This window comes from Nomascus leucogenys, chromosome 5 (genome assembly GCF_006542625.1).
Source record: "Nomascus leucogenys isolate Asia chromosome 5, Asia_NLE_v1, whole genome shotgun sequence".
In the NCBI taxonomy this organism is placed as follows: Eukaryota; Metazoa; Chordata; class Mammalia; order Primates; family Hylobatidae; genus Nomascus; species Nomascus leucogenys.
Genome location: NC_044385.1, coordinates 127,844,729 through 127,870,033, shown reverse-complemented (window position 1 = coordinate 127,870,033; position 25,305 = coordinate 127,844,729). Strand labels below are relative to the sequence as shown.

At 36.2% G+C, this 25,305-nt stretch overlaps 1 protein-coding gene across 1 annotated transcript in view; it reads right to left on the bottom strand.

Annotated features, from left to right (window-relative positions):
* The window catches only part of ITGBL1 (integrin subunit beta like 1), a 265,662-nt gene that overhangs the window by 105,941 nt on the left and 134,416 nt on the right, over positions 1-25,305 (bottom strand). Inside the window, exon 7 of the mRNA XM_003270154.2 lies at positions 15,330-15,476. Coding sequence (XP_003270202.1) covers positions 15,330-15,476 — 147 coding nt within the window. The remainder of the gene's footprint in view (positions 1-15,329; positions 15,477-25,305) is intronic.

Genomic DNA, 25,305 nt, shown 5'->3' with positions numbered 1-25,305 from the left:
GCTGTTTTCAGCCATCAAATATGTGGTCATTTGTTTTTGCAGCCCTAGGAATCTAACCTGAGGGCAGGGGTGGGGTATATCTCCAATGTGGATCACAAGGGGTCACCTGCAGCTAAGAGAGCAGTGGTGTTTCAAAATTGGGCTCTTCAAAGAAACACTGTGCAAATGAAGGGTTTCCGGGGAGCATCTGAGGACAGTCTAACTTTCTCTGGGCTATTTCCCAGCATTGGTCCTGAGGAGCCTCTCTCTGGACGATGTGCAATGGTTTTACTGCTAACCTTGCCTTGCCTCATTGCTCCCCTGAGCATGCGCCTCACTTCTCAGAAGTGTCGCCTCTCACCGTAGCTGTGAAAGCCCAACCAAAAATCTGGGGACAAAGCAGACAAGGAGCCAGCTTAGCAGTGGACCAAGCAGGAAGGCTGGGCTGGGAACAGATTGTAGGGAGCTGATATGGATTCGCTGGTCAGTTCTTTGATTAAATAATGGAAAGTGTGCTCAAACTGCACCTACTCAGACTCATCCACAAAATTCTTAGTTTCATTAACCAGGAAAATATAATCCTGATGTATGCCTGTCCTCAACACATAAGATAATATGCATGGGAAAAAAGACAACATGGAAAACAATTAGTACTGTTGTGGTAACAGAACCAAATAATATTTTATTATTAACTATTACCATGGCTATTCTAGGAAAAAGAGTGGCTAAACACGTTCCTCCATATTATTTTTCAAAGCAGAAATTATCTATGGTGAAAACCCAAAATGCATTTCTGACAAAGCCCATTTTCCGGACTCTTTGACAATTCTATCTATTCAGCCAATTATCTTTCATATAGAGCAAATAATCCTTGTCCTGTATGCTGCCGGTATTCAAACGTGCCTAAAGTGGTTCATTGTTCAAGATCTCCTCTCTGTATTTCTCTCTACACTCCTACCCGACCCACCCACCCCTCTTGCCCCTGACTCATTCCTTTCCCTCCTATCCCTATTCAACAAAGCTTTGGGAAAGGACACCACAGAGCAATAGGTTTTGTGCAACTTTTAAGCACTCCCTAAAGCCCTGTTTGCTCAGTGGGAAGTAGGGCAAAAACTAAAGTGTCCATCCTCCTGCTGCAGGACCGTGCCTGTTATACAACCCTGCAGAGTGGTGAGTCTTCATGTGGCTGCTCAGCAGAATCACCCAGGGAGCTTTTAAAATCCCGGATGCCCAGGCCATATTGCAGACAAATTAAGACATGTGGGAACTCAGCACTGGTGTTTTAAAAATACTTCTGCAAGCTCTCCAAGTGCCCTCATCTCCTCCATGATTTTTTGAAGGATGAAGCCCACCTGACTTACATCTCCTTCCGGAAAACTTTATCCCTTGAGTTTGAAATTCTTTTCCTGATTCCTCTGCCATCTTCCCTGAGTTGTCATGTGGCCCACTTTCAATACTCCAATCTGGCCAAATATGACTTCCTGGGAGAGGGTCCCTGCCCTCCATACTTACAGCAGCCCCCAGACTTCATGTTGGCCACTCTCTCATATTCTCATGATTCCTCTTCTCATAGGACTATCTGAAATTATTTGTTTTCTGGTTTAACTTATTTTCCCAAACTCTATGACATCTGTTGCCTTGTCTATTTTTTCTCAGCACTGAGAGTGGTTCTGGGAACACAGGAGGACCCTAGTAAATATATGATGACTGGGTGAGTGAATGAATGAATGAACATTAGCCTTGTTTTTCTCTATTAAATCGTATGCCCTGGAGGTCATTTGTATGCCATCTACTTAAAACTCTGTAAGCCCATACTATTGTATATTAAAGTTAACAAAAAAGTTTTATATATACTGTTTCAAGTGTCTCTCACAACAACATTTCAGAGTAAACAGCAATTGTTATAATGCCATTTTAATAGATAACAAAATTAAGGGTCCAAAAAGTTTTTTTTAAAAATACAAAACTCTACAGAGTCACATTAATAATAAGTGTGTGAGACATCAGCTCTGTGAGGGTGTCATGCAGCCACGTGGCCATCTCTTCCATCCCTGACCCCTCAGAGCACATGCCCTTACAGTTGGAGCCTGGCTGCTTTGATAAGCTACGGACGCTGAGGGAAGGCATGGCGTTGGCAGCATGTGTGTCTTTCTACCCAAACAAGAAACTGATGCCTGTTAATAGTGTTTCCAGGGACCTTGCCAGTGAAGAGGAGAGTATCACTGATGAACAGATGAGCAGGGGTGAATAGTGTCGGCCTGTGCTCACCCTGTCATACCCTTGTGTGGTCACAAGACTCTAGGCCTCCTAACACATCCAAAATCTTATTACTAAGAAGTGTAACCTAAAAACTGCAATCCCTCTGGGTTTTCCTCTCTATGTAAAGTTATCCAGAATATATCTAGACTCAAGCATAAATTATGACACTTGGATTTTGCTACCACCTTTTTTTTTATAATTATATTAAACTACACTCAAGAGGGTGAGTTTTGCAATTCTCTTTCACCATTGCAACTATAATTCAACAGTATCATTAACCATACCCAGACTTCCAGCAAATTAAAGGAAGCAGTAGGAGAGACTTTACCAGGAACTACATACCCCACATTTTCTTATGTTTTTCACATTCCTTTTAACTTCCTTTACTTAACTATTATACAAACAGGGCTCTGGAAAGAAATCTTGGCAAAAGAGTTAACATCCTTATAAAGGACTTTATACATGACCTCAAAATATTTGCTGTTCCACCCTAGAGACCATCCAAATCTTAAGCAGCTTACAACTGTACCATGCCAGGCCATTTGGTATTATTTACCAACATCCACATGGCATGAATATTTTAAGCATCGAAGAGGCCAAAATTATTTATAAACTTAAATAGGAAGCCAAAGAATCTTGCCTTTTTGCCTTTATCCAAATAGTAGGCAACACATGAAAAATAAATATTTATGGAGAACCAAAATCTCATCCATCTTAAATTATTATATTCCAAAGGAAAGAATGCCATAACTGAAGAATATATTAGTTTGAATCCCAAGCAGACTCTTGGTAGAAAGCAGAGTCTGAAAGAACGATGGGTTAGTCACATGATTCTCATGACACGTAGTCGGATCTTAGTCTGTCTAGTTGGCTTTGCAAAACCAGACACAAAGTCTGCTATGAAGGTGAGTCAGAAATGACAGGCATGGTGTCCATTTGAGTAGATATAAAATCTAGGGGTCCAGATGAGTCAGAACACAGTGTCAAATTCACTTATTGCAAAGAGAGGTTAAAGGGAGGCAATGCAAGCTTATGGAGCTAAGTTCAAGGTCACAGAGAAGGGTTTTGCTGTCAGTTCAGAGTATGACTTGCTGGGTCACACAGCTGGCTAGTGACTGAACCCAGACTAACTCAGGGTCTACTCACCTCTATCCCAGCAGCTTACCGTTCAACTAACTGTGCAACGTGTCCCTTTGCCGTTTTAAACATGTAGGCATCTATATACATACCCAATATCTAGATAATAGTAATCTCATTCTCAAAATACAAATCTGACTGCTGACAGTTGTCATTCTAATACTTTGCTGATATGAATGCCTTCGAATAAAACAATTTTGGATTTGTGCTTGTTTTCTCATCTTCTGTCAGTAGTTAAGTAAACATGATACAAGGTGCAGAAGGGCACATGAAAGGATGCTAAAGTATTTGTCTTGTTCATGGAAAAACTTGAATCTCGCTAAATTCAGTTAAAAAAAACTTGGCATTTTAGCAATGACCCAATGGATGGGCATGAAGCAACGTTAACTTGGCATTTCTATGACATCATTTTACTAACAATTAACCTCATAAGACAATTATGACATAGAGAGCTCTGCAAAGAAGTGACTTTTTCTGTCTGAAACCTGTCAATCACAGAAGAAGAAGTTAGGTAGTGGGGGAGAGACATATTTCCCCCCAGGCTGTCTCCCACCATTTTCTTACTTTTTCTAAATCATCGCAAGTGAGTATGCTTCCTGTTCTTTACACGTTATTCTCATCATAACTCAGAGTTTCTGCCCTTGCTGTTCCTCCTACCTGGGATGTCCTTTTATATTTTTTCTAAATTATTGTCTGGCTAATGCTACTACTCATCTCTGCAGACACCCACTAGGTTCACTCATTTCATGAAGCCATATTTGCACACAGATTGAGCAAATGTCATCTTCCTCTGATTCTCGAGACACTCAATCCCTTCTCCCGACATATTTGTCACAATGATCACAAATGCTTAGCTCAGGGGCAGCAGGCTTTTTCTGTAAGGGGCTACATGAGAAATATTTCAGGCTTTGTGGGCCACGTGCTCTCAGTGGCCAGTACTCAACTTTGCCATTACAGCAAGAAAGTAGCTATATGTAAACAAATGAGCATGGCAATTATCTAATAAAACTTTATTTACAAAAAGAGAATGTAGGCCTAACCCTAGGTTTTCTGACCACTGGCTTAGTCCAGAGATACATGGTGGTAAGATCAATAAATATTAGATTAACTATGATAAGCAACATCATTTATGAAAATGCGATGTACATGTTGTCTGTATGCTGTGAGTATAGAGTATCTGCATTCATTTTGCAACTATAGCACAATGACCAGCCCTGTTAAGTTTTGTGTATCCTAAGAGGGGCATCGCAGGTTCTGATCAGCTATGTGACTCTACAAGCTACACAAAGAGATAACACTCTGCCTCATTGGTTTTCTATTAGAAAGAACATCTGTTGAGGCTGATTCTATGAAGATTACGGCTGATAACCAGAGCAAATTGTTTCCCATAAAAGTATCTGGTTTGCCTGTTTATATTGAATGAAATCAGGTAAATAACTGCTAAAGCTCTCCACTACAATCTGCACTATAATTTTAGTGTTTTAATAGAAATAAATATATAATCATAGTAACAAAACTGTCATACCTGTCACACATTTATTTTAAGCTTGCTTGGAGAAATTGGAATTAAATTCAAGTCCAATTTTCTATTTTCGTTTCAGATAGATTCTGACAATATTGGTTGCAGTCTTTACTAGGAAGTTACCTTAGCCAAAGAATTTCACTGGTTTTCAACTTACAACATAAAAATAATGCAAAATGTAATGAAACTTGTCTATTTATTTGGATCAATTCCTATATTTGATACAAACTGTTCTGTTGCCGTAGATAAAGATTGTTTCTTTAGAACAGAAAAAAAATACTCTCTCTTACTTGGTAGTAATACAGTTTTCGGGACTATTAGTTAGAAAAACCTCAGTTAATTAAAATATGTTTATTATTTTCCACTGAATTATTTTCTACCGTCTCTTAAAAATAAACAAAACTGTTAAATTCAGCTTCTGGATTCTTCTTTTCTCTCTGTTCTGTTGGATATAACAATAGCAAGATGAAAGGCAAGATCAAACACAAGAGGAGAAATAAGGAACATAAATACCCACTGCAAAGGGGAGTCTCTGAAAAATCAACTTGAATGAGATCGTCTCTTCTATTTAACAAGGCTCTGTTCCATTCCCTCTAATAATTTCCTTTCACATATGCAGATTATGTTATTAGCTTAGTAAATGCTGCTTCATCATATGACTGACAGATTTAATACTGGATTTAACTAGGACCTTCAAGTAGACGACTATTCTGAGCACCTGCACCTTTAGCTATCTCTATGAGAATACACAATGTCCCAACACAGAAATCCAAGTGCATCATAAAGATAGATAAAGGATACCAGAAGCACCCTATTTAATTCTCCCTTGATCTCAGTCTTCTCATATCAATACTATCCTTAATAACCTCATAATAAATAACAATTACATTACTGATGTGTTCTGAAATGTATGATGCATATACAGTTTAAGATATCATAATGAGTATAAAGAAAGCAAATGATAAACAGGCTCTTCTATTTCTACATATAATGGTACTATTATGGGCTATTGCATGGTAATAGAGCATATACAAGCCGTAATAGTGGGCATTGTCAGTGCAAAGCATGATCAAAGGTGCATGGAAGACTCCCTGGTGGTATGCAGGCTTATTCTTGTCATTTAATGTCCATAACATGACAAAGTCCAGGCCTTTCCTTCTGAAACAATTCACCAATTCATTTATATTTCTCCTTATCTGATGCACACTAAAAGCAGGACCATTCCTCTTGGATAAGAAATAGTAAATAAGTTAATTTTGCAGGGTCATTTATTTATCATCTTTGGCTATAGTTTATAAAAACTAGGTTTCGAATGGCGTAACTCAGTGCATGACTATTCCAGGGTCCTCTAGCACTGGCAGAAATAATGAATCAATCTAGCAGAAAGCTCAGAATAGAGTAAATCTGAATTCCACTTGCTTTCTCAAAGTACTACTGCAAGAACACATTGGGGTTCCCTTGTCACCTAAACACTCAGCACATTTCCTGCAGCAGCAAACTTATGATAAGATGGTTAATTAAGCCACAAAGGATTTTAAAATATAATCAGAATCACTATATATGGTATGCTGCTTAACTGAAAATGTTTGGAGGACTTCCAAATTTTTAAACTTTCTCTTTGTTCCAAATAAATAAACTCTCTGTAAACATGAATAACAAAGGTAATGATTCAGCTGTCCAAAATTACATAGAGTAAAAAACACACAGGTCAAAAAAAAAAAGAGAAAATAAAAAGGAAAGAAAGCATGTATCATGAAAACTTCTCTGAAAAATAAAACAGGAAATTAAAGATGGGCTTTGCCAATAAAAAGGAAAGATAAATTGTGACTTCATTGAAAAATATCCAGATGGTGAGAATTTGGCATGCTATTATTCTTTGAAAGTATGTTCCTAGGTAAGGGAATTGAAACAATTCTTAATTCATTAATTAAAGCATGCTAATTGATAAAAATGAGGACATGGTTTCTATTTTCTAGAAGTTACAATATTAAATAATTAGCCTCCATCTATCATTCTTCCCCCATTTCACACCTTCCCTTATGGGGGTGTATGATTATGTGTTTAAGGAACTAAAACATATGCAATACCGCTTAGAACAAGTCTGATAAAAGAAAACCAAAGAGCAAACAGAACAGATAAGAAAAGCACATGGGATTGCAGTATCAAATGAAAGGATGACTTAGACACAAGGACAAACGATGATCAAAGAAGGCAAATACTGAAAACACAAGCCTCTGCATAATAATGCCTGCAGATAAATCATGCACTTTGATTATTACAGAAGTCAATGAAAGAAGTTTGATAACTGGCAAAAGTTTGTAACACCAACAGCAAAATACATTGAGAACTAACAGATTATTTAAATTGTCACTAGTAGTGGGTGAAGAAGACTTTTCTTATGCCCCTGGCAGGAGAGCACACCTGTATAATTTATTTTAGAGATTATAAATTGGACTTTTTTCTTCAAAATACTTATTTTTTTCATTTATACCTATGTATTCCATATCCAAGAATTAATACTAAGAGATTTGTACATGAATCCTGCTGCAAGAATATAAATTATGGCATTTAGAACTTGAATAAGAGAACATATAGATATCTAATAAAAAGAGGATTGATTGAATTATTTTGCTACAACTATATAATGGAATATTATGCAGCCATTTCAATGATTCTGCAGAATTATATTTGTAACAGGAAATATGTTTAATAGATATTGTCCAATAAATTGGCATGTAACGAGAACCTGTAAGTTATCCAAAACAACAACCTTGGAGTCAGAGAACATGTATTAATTTTTTTTAAACTTGCACCACTGGAATTATGTAAAATGGCAAACTGTTCAGATATCTAATTTCTTTTTCTGTAAAAAGAATAATAATTATATGTCTTCCTGCCTCATTGTGTTTTTAGGAAATTTTTAAAAATGTATTCAATGTTCCTATCATTTTACCTGTTGACTAAGTGCACATAAATGCCGTTGATAGGACAGCATAAATACATCATTTATAAAATATATGCATGGTTTTTTTAGACCTATGTATTCCATATCCAAGAATTAATATTAAGAGATTTGGACATGAATCCTGCTACAAGAATATAAATTATGGCATTTATAAATTATGTATATAAAATATAAATTATGTAAGTATGATTTTTTGTTGTGTTTGTTTACCTTGGCTTAACCACATTCCCTACATTTTATATGGGGAATCGATTATCAGTCAGGGGTTCTCCTGCGATAACACCTCCCTCCAAAATCTCACTTGTTTAAAACAACAGGAGTTTCTTTCTCACTCACATCATAGAACCTTGGTGGATTAATAGAGGTTTCTGCTACCCATCCTCATTCAGAGACCCAGGCTAATGGGTCAGAGATGATCTCCAGTGCTGCAAATCCTCCTGCCTGAGAGAATGGCAGATTTTTCACTGCCTCTTATAGCTTCTGCTCAGATATGATGCAAATTAATTTTACTCACTTTTTTTTTAAGCCAAAGTCAAACTCATGCTCAGGAGAACATCGATAATAATAATGATGTATTCTTTAATCAGGAAGAATGTAAAACTAATGTTTAGCCTATCATAAGCCATTATAGTTTTTGAGCAGAACACTAGGAGACTAGAGAAAGTGTTTTCCCACCTTTATGCCCAGGAACCAAAATTAGGATGAATGTCTTCATATCTATATTGGCTATATGAGCTACATCTAGTTACATGAAAACATATCTACAGCCAATATGGTACAGAAATCAAGGAATCACAGGATAGAGAATGTAAGATATCATCTAAGTTATTCTACCTTCAAGACGTAATGATCACACTTAGTCACCACGAGCAGAAACAAGAAATTAGAAATTTAACTTAATTTCTGATATATATATTATCATATATATATGATATAAGGATATATATACACATATATATTGCCTTCACCTGGTCCCTGATGAACTTCAGTATATTCTACTAGGATTTTTTTTTCCAGCTGGTGAGCTGATGAGGCTGTCAGGATTGAGAAACTGATGGGTCTTATAATTGCTTTCCTAATTCATGTAACCACAGCTGCAGTTTTCATTCATAAATTGCAAAAAGAACTCTTTAAAAGTTTTCATAATGGTCATTTGCTTCAAAACATCCAGTGCCAATGAGTTTGCCGATGTAGCACTATGAGAAAGAAAGGGTCCCTGACCTTGACCAAAAGCACTCAACTGGCTGTCATAAATTCTTGGTTTCCATTTTCAAAAATCTTACATATTGTCATGATTCCCTGCGAAATCTCTTTGCTCATGTAAGGAAACTGATGAAGCTTATTTAGTTTTAAAGCACTTCAAGAGGCTGAAATGAATTACAAACAATTTCAAAAATCAAAATTCTACACATTTATTCAACACCTTTTTAATAAAATAAAGTTTGAACATACTCTATTGCTTAAAAAATGGTAGCTAAATAAGTTAGTGAATCTCAAGAAAGGAAATATGCATGTTTGAGGAAAAATCTAGTGGAGTTTATAAAAGATCAATATATTAAGTCCCCAATAATTTTATTTTACTTGTTCTACACATTAAAAAATTTAGAGACAAATGAAAAACCATTGGTATAAGTATATACTTACAGTGATTTTCTCTGTTTGAGAGCTATTTTGTATGCTTTTCTTATTTTTCCATTATATAAAAGCATTTGTTAAAAGTATACATTTTGTTCATTTCTTTGTTTTAAAATATAAGTGCATATCCCTATTGGTTTCTGTTCTGTTTACTTCTACTGGCGACATAACCATTTGGATTTTAAATAATTTTACCAAATGTGAACCCTTTAAATAATGTTTTAAGATATCAGACCTCCCTTTGCTCTGTTTACCACTTTAAGAAAACAGTAAAAATCACTGTACCTAAAGTTCTCTAACTTAAATGTAAATGAAAAAGTATCCTCAAGATCAAAAATCTCTTTTTGAGATAAAGTCATTTTCTTTCCCTCCCAAGGTTTTCAATTTGAAATGGAATTGTCCCCAGGATTATAATACATTTTTGAAAATATACACGATTTTTTTTTTAAGAGACAGTGGTTAGCCTTCCTATGTTCATTTTTTTACATGGCTGGGCCCAAGAGACAGAGCTTTTTGTACATGTAAAATAATAATGTAAAATTATTTTTTGCTGTAGATTACAAGTGTTGGTAACTAAGCAGTCTCAGGGATACCAATTTTAATCTTTGTTGCTGCTTTAAAAGCATGATGGCTTATGCAGCACTATAATGACAATATTACAATGCAGATACAACGATGATTCCTGTCTGGGGTTACTGGTGAAATATAGGGCTAGTCAAAAATACTTTTGAAATTTAAAATAAATTATTATACCCATATCCTACTCCTCTACTCTTCTACTTACAACCATTAGGGGAAAATACTGGATATGAGAAAATAACTATGCTGCAAACAATCTGAGACACTTTACGGAGTTTTCTTTATAAATAATACTCTAAAGAATCAAAAATACAGACAATACCAAGAAATGGCAAGGATGTGGAGAAACTGGAAACTCCACATGCTGCTGGTGGAATGTAAAATGGTATCACCATTTTGAAGACGGTCCTGCGCTACCTCAAAAGGTAAAACAGAGTGACTCTATGACCCAGCAATTCCACTCGCAGATACAGATCCCAAAGAAATTAAAAGACACGTCCACCCAAAAACTCGCACAGGAATGTTTGTAGCAGCATTATTCATAATGGCCAAAAAGTAGAAACCCCATGTCCAAATGCCCATTAACTGATGAAAGGTTAAATAACTGTGGTGTATCCATACAACAGCATATTATTCAGCCATAAAAAGCAATGAAGGACTGACATATGCTACAACTTTGATAAAGCTTGCCAACACTTATGCTAAGTGAAAAAAGCCAGATGCAAGAAGATCACGTATTTTATGATTCCATTTGTATGGAATATTCAGAATAGACAAGTCCACAGAGACAGAAAGTCGATTGGTGGTTTCTAGGGGTTCTGGGACAAGAGAATGGGGAGTGGCTGCTATAGGGTAACAGGGTATTTTATGATGATAAACTTTTTTTTTGGAATTGGACAGTGGTGATGGCTGCATAAGTATGTTAATATATTAAAATACTGAGCGGTATGTGAATTTTATGGTATGTGAATTATATCCCTATTAAAACACATTTTTTAAAAAAGAAAAATGCAATGTAAAATTAAATTTCTGATCTAATGTTCAAGTGAAGAAAGTATTTCTCTGTTTCCTCTTTCTTGAACAAAATTGGTAATAATGTCAATTACGAGTTCTTCAAAAGCACATTTCATATTAACTTTGCTATTCTCATGTGAGAAGTGAAACTGAATTTCTTATTTTGATAAATCAAGAGGAATGTGTTCTTCTAGATGAATTTGTCCTTCTCCAATTTGTACTGATCTGATATCAAGAACACACCTGAGGCTACATGCCTTCCTTCTAAAATGACAAAAGCTTATTCATAGCTATTTGTTTATACAATGAATTTTCAAAAGCAAACACTGTCCTCAAAATAATCCTACTGGGTTTCATAAATGTCAGTGGACAATTAGATGGTCTCATTCAGAAAGCTTTAAGCAAACGTCTAAACTGTGTTTCTTTTTTTAATGTAACATTGAACTGAACTGAACTGAAATTGAACATACCTTAAGGCTAAAGTAGACTGACAGTGAGTGAGAGAGAGAGTCTGTGTGCAAAAGATACATATATAGAGAGAAAGAGAAATATATTTCTCCGTGTACTTTCATTCATGGAAATTGGATTATTAGTTCTAAAAAGACTAATAGCCCCTCATTCAGGGATATCAGCTGTCTTTTAAATTAAGATGTGTGTGCATTCCACACCACACCTATTCCAAAATTGACCACATAGTTGGAAGTAAAGCACTCCTCAGAAAATGTGAAAGAACAGAAATTATAATAAACTGTCTCTCAGACCACAGTGCAATCAAACTAGAACTCAGGATTAAGAAACTCACTCAAAACCGCTCAACTACATGGAAACTGAACAACCTGCTCCTGAATGACTACTGGGTACATAACGAAATGAAGGCAGAAATAAAGATGTTCTTTGAAACCAATGAGAACAAAGACACAACATACCAGAATCTCTGGGACACATTCAAAGCAGTTTGTAGAGAGAAATTTATACCACTAAATGCCTACAAGAGAAAGCAGGAAAGATCCAAAATTGACACCCTAACATCACAATTAAAAGAACTAGAGAAGCAAGAGCAAACACATTCGAAAGCTAGCAGAAGGCAAGAAATAACTAAAATCAGAGCAGAACTGAAGGAAATAGAGACACAAAAAACCCTTCAAAAATTAATGAATCCAGGAGCTGGTTTTTTCAAAAGATCAACAAAATTGATAGACCACTAGCAAGACTAATAAAGAAGAAAAGAGAGAAGAATCAAATAGACGCAATAAAAAATGACAAAGGGGATATCACCACTGATTCCATAGAAATACAAACTACCATCAGAGAATACTACAAACACCTCTATGTAAATAAACTAGAAAATCTAGAAGAAATGGATAAATTCCTCGACACATACACTCTACCAAGACTAAACCAGGAAGAAGTTGAATCTCTGAATAGACCAATAACAGGCTCTGAAATTGAGGCAATAATTAATAGCTTACCAACCAAAAAAAGTCCAGGACCAGATGGATTCACAGCTGAATTCTACCAGAGGTCCAAGGAGGAGCTGGTACCATTCCTTCTGAAACTATTCCAATCAATACAAAAAGAGGGAATCCTCCCTAACTCATTTTATGAGACCAGCATCATCCTGATACCAAAGCCTGGCAGAGACACAACAAAAAAAGATAATTTTAGACCAATATCCTTGATGAACATTGATGCAAAAATCCTCAATAAAATACTGGCAGACCGAATCCAGCAACACATCAAAAAGCTTATCCACCATGATCAATGGGCTTCATCCCTGGGATGCAAGGCTGGTTCAACATATGCAAATCAATAAATGTAAGCCAGCATATAAACAGAACCAAAGACAAAAACCACATGATCATCTCAATAGATGCAGAAAAGGCCTTTGACAAAATTCAACAACCCTTCATGCTAAAAACTCTCAATAAATTAGGTATTGATGGGATGTAGCTCAAAATAATAAGAGCTATCTATGACAAACCCACAGTCAATATCATACTGAATGGGCAAAAACTGGAAGCATTCCCTTTGAAAACTGGCAAAAGACAGAGATGCCCTCTCTCACCACTCCTATTCAACATAGTGTTGGAAGTTCTGGCCAGGGCAATCAGGCAGGAGAAGGGTATAAAGGGCATTCAATTAGGAAAAGAGGAAGTCAAATTGTCCCTGTTTGCAGATGACATGATTGTATATCTAGAAAACCCCATTCTCTCAGCCCAAAATCTCCTTAAGCTGATAAGCAACTTCAGCAAAGTCTCAGGATACAAAATCAATGTGCAAAAATCACAAGCATTCTTATACACCAATAACAGACAAACAGAGAGCCAAATCATGAGTGAACTCCCATTCACAATTGCTTCAAAGAGAATAAAATACCTAGGAATCCAACTTACAAGGGATGTGAAGGACCTCTTCAAGGAGAACTACAAACCACTGCTCAATGAAATAAAAGAGGATACAAACGAATGGAAGAACATTCCATGCTCATGGGTAGGAAGAATCAATGTCCTGAAAATGGCCATACTGCCCAAGGTAATTTATAGATTCAATGCTATCTCCATCAAGCTACCAATGGCTTTCTTCACAGAACTGGAAAAAACTACTTTAAAGTTCATATGGAACCAAAAAAGAGCCCACATTGCCAAGTCAATCCTAAGCCAAAAGAACAAAGCTGGAGGCATCACGCTACCTGACTTCAAACTATACTACAAGGCTACAGTAACCAAAACAGCATGGTACTGGTACCAAAACAGAAATACAGACCAATGGAACAGAACAGAGCCCTCAGAAATAATGCTGCATACCTACAACTATCTGATCTTTGACAAACCTGATAAAAACAAGAAATGGGGAAAGGATTCCCTATTTAATAAATGGTGCTGGGAAAACTGGCTAGCCATATGTAGAAAGCTAAAACTGGATCCCTTCCTTACACCTTATACAAAAATTAATTCGAGATGGATTAAAGACTTAAATGTTAGACCTGAAACCATAAAAACCCTAGAAGAAAACCTAGGCAACACCATTCAGGACATAGGCATGGGCAAGGACTTCAGGTCTAAAACACCAAAAGTAACGGCAACAAAAGCCAAAATTGACAAATGGGATCTAATTAAACTAAACAGTTTCTGCACAGCAAAAGAAACTACCATCAGAGTAAACAGGCAACCTACCAAATGGGAGAAAATTTTTGCAACCTACTCCTCTGACAAAGGGCTAATATCCAGAATCTACTATGAACTCAAATTTACAAGAAAAAAACAAACAACCCCATGAAAGAGTGGGAGAAGGATATGAACAGACATTTATCAAAAGAAGACATTTATGCAGCCAAAAAACACATGAAAAAAATGCTCATCATCACTGGCCATCAGAGAAATGCAAATCAAAACCACAGTGAGATACCATCTCACACCAGTTAGAATGACGATCATTAAAAAGTCAGGAAACAACAGGTGCTGGAAAGGATGTGGAGAAATAGGAACACTTTTACACTGTTGGTGGGACTGTAAACTAGTTCAACCATTGTGGTAGTTGGTGTGGTGATTCCTCAGGGATCTAGAACTAGAAATACCACCAGACCCAGCCATCCCATTACTGGGTATATACCCAAAGTATTATAAATCATGCTGCTATAAAGACACATGCACATGTATGTTTATTGTGGCACTATTCACAATAGCAAAGACTTGGAACCAACCCAAATGTCCAACAATGAAAGACTGGATTAAGAAAATGTGGCACATATACACCATGGAATACTATGCAGCCATAAGAAATGATGAGTTCATGTCCCTTGTAGGGACATGGATGAAGCTGGAAACCATCATTCTCAACAAACTATCGCTGAGAATACCGCATGTTCTCACTCATAGGTGGGAATTGAACAATGAGAACACATGGACACAGGAAGGGGAACATCACACACCAGGGACTGTTGTGGGGTGGGGGGAGGGGGAAGGGGTAGCATTAGGAGATATACCTAATGCTAAATGATGAGTTAATGGGTGCAGCACACCATCATGGCACATGTATACATATGTAACAAACCTGCACGTTGTGCACATGTACCCTAAAACTTAAAGTATAATTTAAAAAATAAAAATAAAAAATAAAAAACAAAAACAGCAGAAAACCAAAAGCAAAACAAAACAAACAAACAACAAGAGATGTGTGTGCATTGAATTCATTTGAATCGTGATGGAGAGGCTGTGGCAAGCCCTGAGAGACCTCACTTACCCCTCCCAGAGCAAGGCAGATCAGAGTTTCCCTGGCACTTCTTGATGCTCTCCTCAGCTGACAGTGTGCAGGACTGTGGGTGCTCACACTTCTTCCCGTACCAGCCTGCTTTGCAGTCACATCTTCCACAATTACACTGTCCATGACCTTCACAGTGAAAGTGGCAAATAATAAAAATGTACATAAAGATAATGAAGTCGGAATTAGTTTTCATTCTAACAGCAAATGTCACAAATGAGTCAGGATCTTGATGAACATAATATAACACATTAAGGTAAAGGCACACTTTTCTCAAATTCTTAAATAACTGATTTATATGAATTATCTTGAGGGATAAAGCAACAGATAAGATAAACAGTTTAGTAAGGCTATAAACTTCAAGCTGTCAAATTCCAGGTGCATGTGATTGTATTGGTCGCTGGGGCCTTAAAGGAGTATTTGGGCTGGGCTCTGTGGCTCACATCTATAATCCCAGCACGTTGGGAGGGCGAGGAGGGCAGATCACGAGGTCAGGAGTTCGAGACCAGCCTGACGAACATGGTGAAATCCTGGTCTCTACTAAAAATATGAAAATTAGCCAGGCGTGGTGGTGTGCACCTGTAATCCCAGCTACTTAGGAGGCTGAGGCAGGAGAATCACTTGAACCCGGGGGGGCGGACATTGCAGTAAGCCAAGTTCATGCGACTGCACTCCAGCCTGAGTGACAGAGCGAGACTCCGTCTCAAAAAAAAACAAAAAAAAAAAGAAAAAAGAAAAAATGGAAAGGAGTATTTGGTGGATTTGACAATTAATTTACATGGAGGGGAGTCACAGGGAAGGGCAAACAATGTATTTTTGAAGCAGGATTTTTTTTTTTTTGCTTTTTAGACTACTTTTTAATATATAAATGCTCCTTTCTCAGTAATTAATGCAATAAGTGAAATTAAAATCAGTATGGATGTAGAAAAATTGACATTAACAGCCAAGTAGACATAATTAACATTTATAGAGCATGCTAACAAACAATATCAGAGAGAGTACATATTCTTTTTTTTTTTTTAGAGTAGTTTTAGGTGCACAGCAAAATTGAGAGAGATGCAGAGATATTCCATATACCTCCTTCTCCCTCACGTGCCTAGCCTTCTCCATTATCAACAATTCCCACCAGAGAAGTACACTTGTTATAACTAATGAGCGTACACAGACACATCACTATTATCCAAAGTGAACAGTTGACATTAGGGTCCACTGTTAGTGTACATTGTATGAGTGTGAGTAAACATATAGTGACATGAATTCACCACTCATACAGAGTAATTTCATTGCCCTGAAAACCCTCTGTGATATGCCTAGTCATCCATCCCTCTCCCACACCTTTCCCCAATCCCTGACAACCTGATCTTTACACTGTCCTCCATAATTTTGCCTTTTCCTTAATGTTATATAGTTGGAGTCATACAGTATATGTAGTCCTTTCAGTTTTTTTTCAGCTGGTAATATGCATCTAAGATTCCTCTATGGATAAATAAACTGTGGTATATCCAAAGAATGGAATATTATTCAGAGCAGGATTTTTTTAAATTAACCATTTAATGGATCGCTATTTATTAAGGTCTCACAACCACAGACAAATTGGGGGCCACGAACTGACAAAAGGCATGAAATCTAGAATTCAGAAGAGGTCGTTCTTTTCTTCCCCAAGATTTATTGAGGTATAAGTGACAAAAAAAAATTGTAGACTGTTAAAGTATGTAACATGATGTTTAGATATGCATATGCATTGTGAAATGTTTACCACAACCAAGATAATAAACATATCCATCACCTCGCACAGTTGACTTTGTGTGTGTGTCTATGTGCAGTGAGAATATCTAAGATCTACTCTCCTCATACAATGCAAGTAGACAGTATTACAAACTATAGTAACCATGCTGTATATTAGATCTCCAGAACGGATTCATCTTATAACTTTGAAAGTTTGTACGCAAAGTCTCCCCATTTCTCCTACCCCTCGGCCCTGGGTAACCACCCTTCTACTCTATTTCTAAGAGTTCAACGTTTTTAGATTTCACATATGAGTGAGATCGTGCAGTGTTTTTTTGTCTATGTCTGGCTTATTTTACTTAACAGAATGTCCTCCAGGTTCATCCATGTTGTGGCAAATGAAAGGATTTCCTTCCTAAAGGACCAATACTATTCCACTGGGTATGTGTGTGTATATATATGAGATATATATATATATATATATACACACACACACACATATATTTACGTATATGTGTGTATGTGTGTATATATATGTATGTATATTATATATATACACACATACACACATATACGTAAATATATGCATATTATGCATATGCATGTCAAAACATCATGTTACATATATATATATATATATATATATATATATCTCACATTTTCTTTACCCATTCATCTTACAACAGACACTTGTGCTGTTTTCATATCTTGGTTATTAGGAATAATGCTGCAGTGACCATGGGAGTGCAGACAGCTCTTCAAGATAGTGATTTCATTTCCTTTGTACACAAATCCAGAAATTCCTAGATCGTATAGTTCTCCTTTTGATTTTTTAAGGAAACTCCACGGTATCGTCCATAATGGCTGTATCAATTTATGTCCTCACCAACAACATGGAAGTTTTCCTTTTCTCCACATCCTTGCCAACATTTATCTTTTGGCTTTTTGATAACAGCCATCCTAACAGGTGTGAGGTCGTATTTCATTGTGGTTTTGATTCACATTTCCCTGATTAGTGATGTTAGGCACTTTTTCATATACCCACTGGCCATTTGCATATCTTCTTTGGAAAAATGTCTATTCAGGTCATTTGCCCATTTTTTAAATCTGGTTGTTTGAGTTTTTGCTATTGAGTTGTATGAGTTAGATATAGTTTCAACGTTTGTCCTCTCCAAACCTCACGTGGAAATGCAATCCTCAATACTAGAGATGGGGCCTGGTGGGAGGTGTTTTGACTATGGGGGCAGATCCCTAATGAATGGCTTCATGCTGTCCTTTTGGTGATGAGGGAGTTCTTGCTCTGGTAGTTCACGTAAGATCTGGTTGTTTAAAAGAGTGTGGAACCTCCTCCCAACCTCTTCTGTTCCCTCTGTCTTCCTCTCTCTCGCCATGTGATGCACTAGCTCTGCCTCCACTTTCAGCCACGATCAGAAGCTTCCTGAGACCTCACCAGGAACAGAAGCTGGTGGCATGCTTCTTGTACAGGCTGCAGAAATGTGAGCCAAAATAGACCTGTTTTTGGTTTTTTGGTTTTAGTTATTTATTTACTTTTTTGAGACAGAGTCTCACTCTATTACCCAGGCTGGAGTGCAGTGGCACGATCTCGGTTCACTGCAACCTCCATCTCCTAGGTTCAAGTGATTCTCATGTCTCACCCTCCCCAGTAGCTGGGACTACAGGTGTGCGTCAACACGCCCGGCTAATTTTTGTATTTTTAGTAGAGACGGGGTTTTACCATGTTGGCCCAACTTGTCTACAACTCCTTTCCTCAATTGATTTGCCCACCTCGGCCTCCCAAAGTGCTGAGATTACAGGCATGAGCCACCATGTGCCTGGACCAAAATAAATTTATTTTCTTTATAAATTACCCAGCCTCATGTATTTCTTTGTAGCAATGCAAAAATGGACTAGAACTCATATATTTTGAATATTAACCCCTTATTGGATATATGGTTTGCAAATATTTTCTCTCATTCCGGAAGTTGCCTTTTCACTTTTGTTGTTTCCTTTGCTGCTGTAGAAACGTTTTAGTTCAATGCAGTCCCACTCATTTATTTTTGTTTTTGTTGTCTGTGTTCTGGTATTATATCCAAAAAAATCATTGCCAAGACCAATGGCATGGAGATTTTCTCCTATGTTTCTTCGAGTAGTTTTAAAATTTCAGGTTTTACATAGAAGTCTTTAATCCATTTTGAGTTGATTTTTATATATAGTATGAGATAAGACTCTAATTTCTTTCTTCTGCATGTGGACTTCCAGTTGTCCCAACACCATTTATCGAATAAACTGTCTTTTCCCTATTGTGTGTTCTTGTCATCTTTGTTTAAAGTCAATTGGCTGTAAATGTATGGGTTTATTTCTATGCTGTCTATTCTGTTCCATTGGTCTATGTGTCTGTTTTTATGTTAGCACCACAGTGTTTTAATTACTATAGTTTTGTAATATAATTTGAAATCAAGAACTATGGTGCATTCAGCTTTGTTCTTGATGAAGATTGCTTTAGTTATTTGGGGTATATTGTGGTTCCATGTGAATTTTAAATTTTTTTGTTATTACTATTAAAAATGCTAGGAGAGTTTAAAAATTATTATATGTACATATTTGTGGGGTAGAATTAGATGTTTGATACATATATAGGTTGTATTATGATCAAATTAGGGTATTTCACATGACGATCACCTCATGCATTTATCATTTGTGGTAAGGGCATTCAAAAGTTTCTCTAATTATTTTCTAATTATAATATGCCATATATCACTGTTAACTGTCCTTACCCTACTGTGTAATAGAAGTTGAACTTATTCCTGCTATCTGATTGTAACTTGGACCACAGACCAACCACCAACCTTTCCCTATCCTCCCATCTTCCTCCTCCCGTCTCTTGTAACCACATTTTAAACTCACTGCTTCTAAGATCCCAATTTTATTTTTAGATTCCAATTTTTTAGGTTTTGAAATAAGGTCTTTCTGTGCCTTATTTCACCTAACATGATCACCTCCAGTTCCGTTCATATTGTTGCAAATGACAGGATTTCCTTCTTTTTATGGCAGAATTATCCATTGTGTATATATATCACATTTTTTTAATCTATTCATCTGTTAATGGCCACTTGGGTTGATTCCATATCTTGACTACTGTAAATAGTGCTGCAATGAACAAAGGGGTACAGATATATCTTTGACATATTGACTTCACTTCTTTTGGATATATATCTAGTAGTGAAATTACTGAATCATACGCATATTACGGCTTTATTTTTAATTTTTGGAGGAACCTCCATACAGTTTTCATGGTGACTATACTAATTTACATTTTCAGCCACAGTGTGTCAGTGTTCTCTTCTCTACCTTCTTGCCAACATTTGTTTTCTTTTGTGTTTTTTTATTATAATTCTATAATAAAACCGATTCTAAATGGAGTGAAGAGGTATCTCACTGTGGTGTTGATTTGCATTTCGCTGACAATTAGTGATCTTGATCATATCTTCATATACCTGTCGGACATCTGAATGTCTTCTTTTGAGAAATATTTACTAATGTATTTTGCCTATTTTTACTTGGGTTGTTTTCTTGCTGTTAAGCTCCCTATGTATTCTTAACATTAATCCTTTGTCAGATATATAGTTTGCAACTATTTTCTCCCATTATGTAGGTCTATTTGTCATTCTTTTAGTTGCTTCCTTTGTTGATCAAAAGCTTGTCAGTTTGATGTCCTTCCATTTATGTTTTTTGTTGCTTTGCTTTTGAGGTCTTATTTTAAAAATTATTGCCCACAGTAAAGTACTATCCTATATTTTCTCCTAGTAATTTTGTAGCTTTGGATTTTACATTTAAGACTTTAATGCATTTTCAGTTGATTTTTGTATATCATGAGAAGTAGTGGTTTAATCTCATTCTTCTGCATATGGATATCCAATTTCTCCAGCACCATTTATTGAAAATGTTATCTTTTCTCCAATGTGTATTCTTAGCACTTTTGTTGAAAATCAGTTGGGTGTCAGTCATGGGACTTTTGACAGGAATTGCAATGAATCTGTAGATCACCTTAGGTAGTGTGAATATTTTGACAATATTCATTTTTCTGATCCATGATCATGAGATATCTTTCCATTTATTTGTGTCTTCAATTTCTCTCATCAATGTTTTATAGTTTTTGGTGCAATAATCTTTCACATCCTTGGTTAATTTTATTCTTAAGTATATTATTTTTTACACGACCTCAGACAAGATTTTTTTCTGAATTTCTGTTTTGGTTACTTCACCGAAGCAGAATGTTATCTTATGGAGTCTCCACACTTTATTTTCATGCACTTTTTTAGCGAATACTACATGTTTAGCCTAGAGACCCTTAGAGTAAAACCAGTAACCTACATGGAGTTTACAATCCTTGAAGATTAGCCTAGTGTATTCAAAAGAAGTCAGAAAAGATATTAAATTTTTCGACACATGAATATACAGTTTGCAAAGAATTGTGAGAAACAGTGGTGTGGTTTAGCAAAAATCCACCTACATTATCAATAAAATAATGGGTTCAAATCCTGATTCTGCTTCCTACAGAGTGGGGCTAGTCAAATGACCACATTTGAGTTTCAGTTTCTTCATTTTAAAAAGGAAGAAAATATCTTATCAATCCACATTTCTTGGGAAGTACATTACATAGTTTAAATGCTACATAAAAAGGAGCTACTGGTTTTTGTATTCATCAGATCCCACATTATAAGCAAGTAGAGGAAAGCATAGTTTCAACTGAGCTTTCCATAATTCCTAATAAACACAAAGCTACTCATCACTGCAGATGCAGAACAAAGTAGATTTCTATAATTGCTGCAAAAATGCATGAAGAATTTTAAAAGTGGAATTACACTTTTTAAAAGTACATATAAATGCTAATGGATGAAAATGCATGCTGTCTTTAGCATCTGATATTAATGTATATCATCCAATATGAAAATTGGCCTCCAGTGAAGACTAGACCCTTTTACTAATATTCCTTGAGGTTTGCAGTTCCATCTTCTGAATTTGAAGAAACTGGACAATACACATACGTAGAAGCTTTTCACCATTTAACTAATTTTTAGTAAAAAAAAAAAAATCACAAAATCATAAATCGAAGTGGAATGAGACATTATGGATCACTGAATTTAAATCTCTCATTTAATCACAAATTCAATTCAATTCAGATGCTCATTTGTTGATCATCTGCTATGTAACAGAGTCTATTTGACAAATTGTTGCCATAATTATCTGCTCTAGACCTCAGTTGAAAGGAAAATTGTTATTATTAATAAACGTACATGACATATGAATATGATTATTTAGACCTTACAGTATGGGAATTTTTGTAACATTTTATGCTTATTAACAATTATATTTCATACGTTGTTGGGTTCTATGGCTTTTGCCATTCATTCACCTCAGTTTAAGAAGTTCCCATCGGGCGTGGTGACTCACGCCCATAATCCCAGCACTTTGGAAGGCCAAGGAAGGTGGATAACCTGAGTTCAGGAGTTCAAGGCCAGCCTGGCCAACATGGTGAAACCCCATCTCTACTAAAAATACAAAAATTAGCTGGGCATGGTAGCAAATGCCTGTAGTTTCAGCTTGGGAGGCTAGGCAGAAGAATCGCTCGAACCCGGTAGGCGGACGTTGCAGTGAGCTGAGACTGCCACTGCACTCCAGCCTGTGTGACACAGGGAAACTCCATCTCAAAAAAAAAACAAAAAAAACAAAAAAAAAAAACAAAGAAGTTCCTATCTTTCTTTATTTCCATCCCTCATGTAAGGTTAAGGACAAACATTGCAAACAGATCTACATTGGAAATGCCTATATAAATAATGATTTTAACACATAAATATTTAACATTTAATGTACAGTCAATTCTATTGTTTCATAGGAGCCAATGGCTTTGAAATTCTTGGAGACAAGTGGTTTTATTTCAGCAACAGTTAGATCTGTTGTGAGCAAACTGGGCAAAGTATAGAACATGCTGACATTTGTGAGAGACTTGTTGACACTGGAACAATAACATTGCTTGTTGACACTTTAACAATAACACTGAAAACCAAATTGAAGAGGGAGAAAAAGTTTCTCTACTCTTGAAAGTTTAATGGCTGTGAAGGTTAGAACAATACATCTAGCCGATGAGGGATCCATCAAATCCCTAACTGCCCAAGAGAATGTCATCTGCCACTAAGGCCCACCTGAATTCACAAGCAGTGACATGCCCCACAGGAAGATTCCCTCCCTGGGGAGGGAGAATAAAGTAGAAACCTTGGGGGTAAAGGCAGGTACAGAGGGAGACCCATGATTGAAGGGAGAACGTTCTTAAGTTGCATAGTTGGAATCCATGTTTAAAAGCAACCATTAGTTCCTATCTGAAGTCCATTCACATGTTGACATCTTTAAAAACAAATGACGGCAGAATAAAACAAATCCTAAAGACAGAAGTTATTCAAAAGAGATTTTTAAAGTTGGAATCCTATCCAATTAGTAACAAAAGTCAGATTAGCTGTGAAAGCCTTAATAATTTTTTTTTAAGTTCAGACGCTCTAGACCTGCAGGAAGAAATCTTTGGCAGTCTTTCACCTTTATTCTCCCATATGCATATTGTTTTCTTATCATTTTATTTTTCTCAGTTTTTAATTCTCTCAACCTTTTTCCCCTAACATAATTCTATTGTTGCAGCTTTATTTTTATATTCCATTGCTATTTCTGATGCTCTTCTACAAACATGAGGGGGAAAATAGAGCCTATAAGCTCCCACACCTCTTTTCCTGTGTACTTAATGCAGCATCATGAACATTCTCCAGGATCATGCTTCTAAATGCGTGCTTCACCTCCAGGCATTGCCAACTATAAGCAAAGCTGGGAAGAATATATATGTGTCCTTACTTTGCCGTGTGTGATGACTCCTCAATAACCTTCTCAATAACACACCGGCAGCCAATTGCTTGCACACTGGAATGAATTTAAGAGATTGTGTCATTGCTGTGATTGGCTGAAAGATAAAAGACCTTGGCCCCAAACAGGAAAGCATCAAAGTGGGATAACATTGTTTAGTTCAAGATGGCCAATGATCCTCCTCAAATCATCCACTGATATGTCTTCTATGCTTTACCACCAGGATTTGATATTAATTGAAAAAGTTCAAGCTAAGGAAAGAAGAGGCATTTAAATATGAGTGACATACATAAGCCATCCATAAAGAATGAAGTTCCTGAAAGTCAGTGAATGTATGGTAACCAGTTTGTGTGACAAAATAGTGGCACAGAAAGTGTTTGATGGTTTTATTGTCTGGGGAGAGTAGAACTGGTTTTACTGTTTGGGGAAAGTAGAATTTTCTAAATAAGATATCTCACTGTATATCATAGAAGAAGCAAGCATAAAAGTGTATGGATAAAGTTTCTACAATTCTAGCCTACTATAATAAAAATAGAATCAACAATGGTATTGCCTAATTTAAATATTTATTACAGATTGACAGAGTTAAAACATAAATATAACTTTTGCTTTTTCAGTAATAAAAATTATATACTACATATTTCAAGAAGTTAGTCATGTGCTGTCAAAATATATTTTAGAATATTAGAGATACCACTTTAAGTGAAACTGTACATGTCCTACAAAATCCTTCATGATATTTAACTGGTAGAGTTTAAAAATCACTTAGAAATGTCAGATATTGGTACCAGATTCTCAGGCAGGTATTGGGCTTTTCAGATAAGACAGAAAATTATAAAACAAAATTGCAACTTTTCTTGTGAAGTTACCAGTTTCTCAATTTCAATTTTAAAAGCTATGCCAAAGAAGGAATCATTTGGTAGAGATAAAGTCAAGAAGATGAAAATATTGGGTTTTGCTATATAGAAGAGTTTAGAGATAATGGTATCTATTTAGCATGAAAACCCTTTAGACTGCCATAACATCAGGTTTTTTTTTTTTAATAGACAAATAGTGAAAAGGTCATAAAAGAAGAAATCAGGAGACTTGTGTCCTTCATTTGATGTGCCACTATCTTTTCTGGGCCTTATCTCACATTGCTTTATCTGTCAAATGACAGAACTAAAAAAAGATCAATTTGCCACATGGATCTGAAATGCAATGCTTCCATGCTAGTTTGTCAAATTTATGTGTATGTTAAGCCTGCAGGTTTTAGTTTCATTACTTCTAACCAGTATTCCTTTAAACTGTGCAGGCAGAAGATCAACGAAATAGAGATGAAAGTTTTGGAATG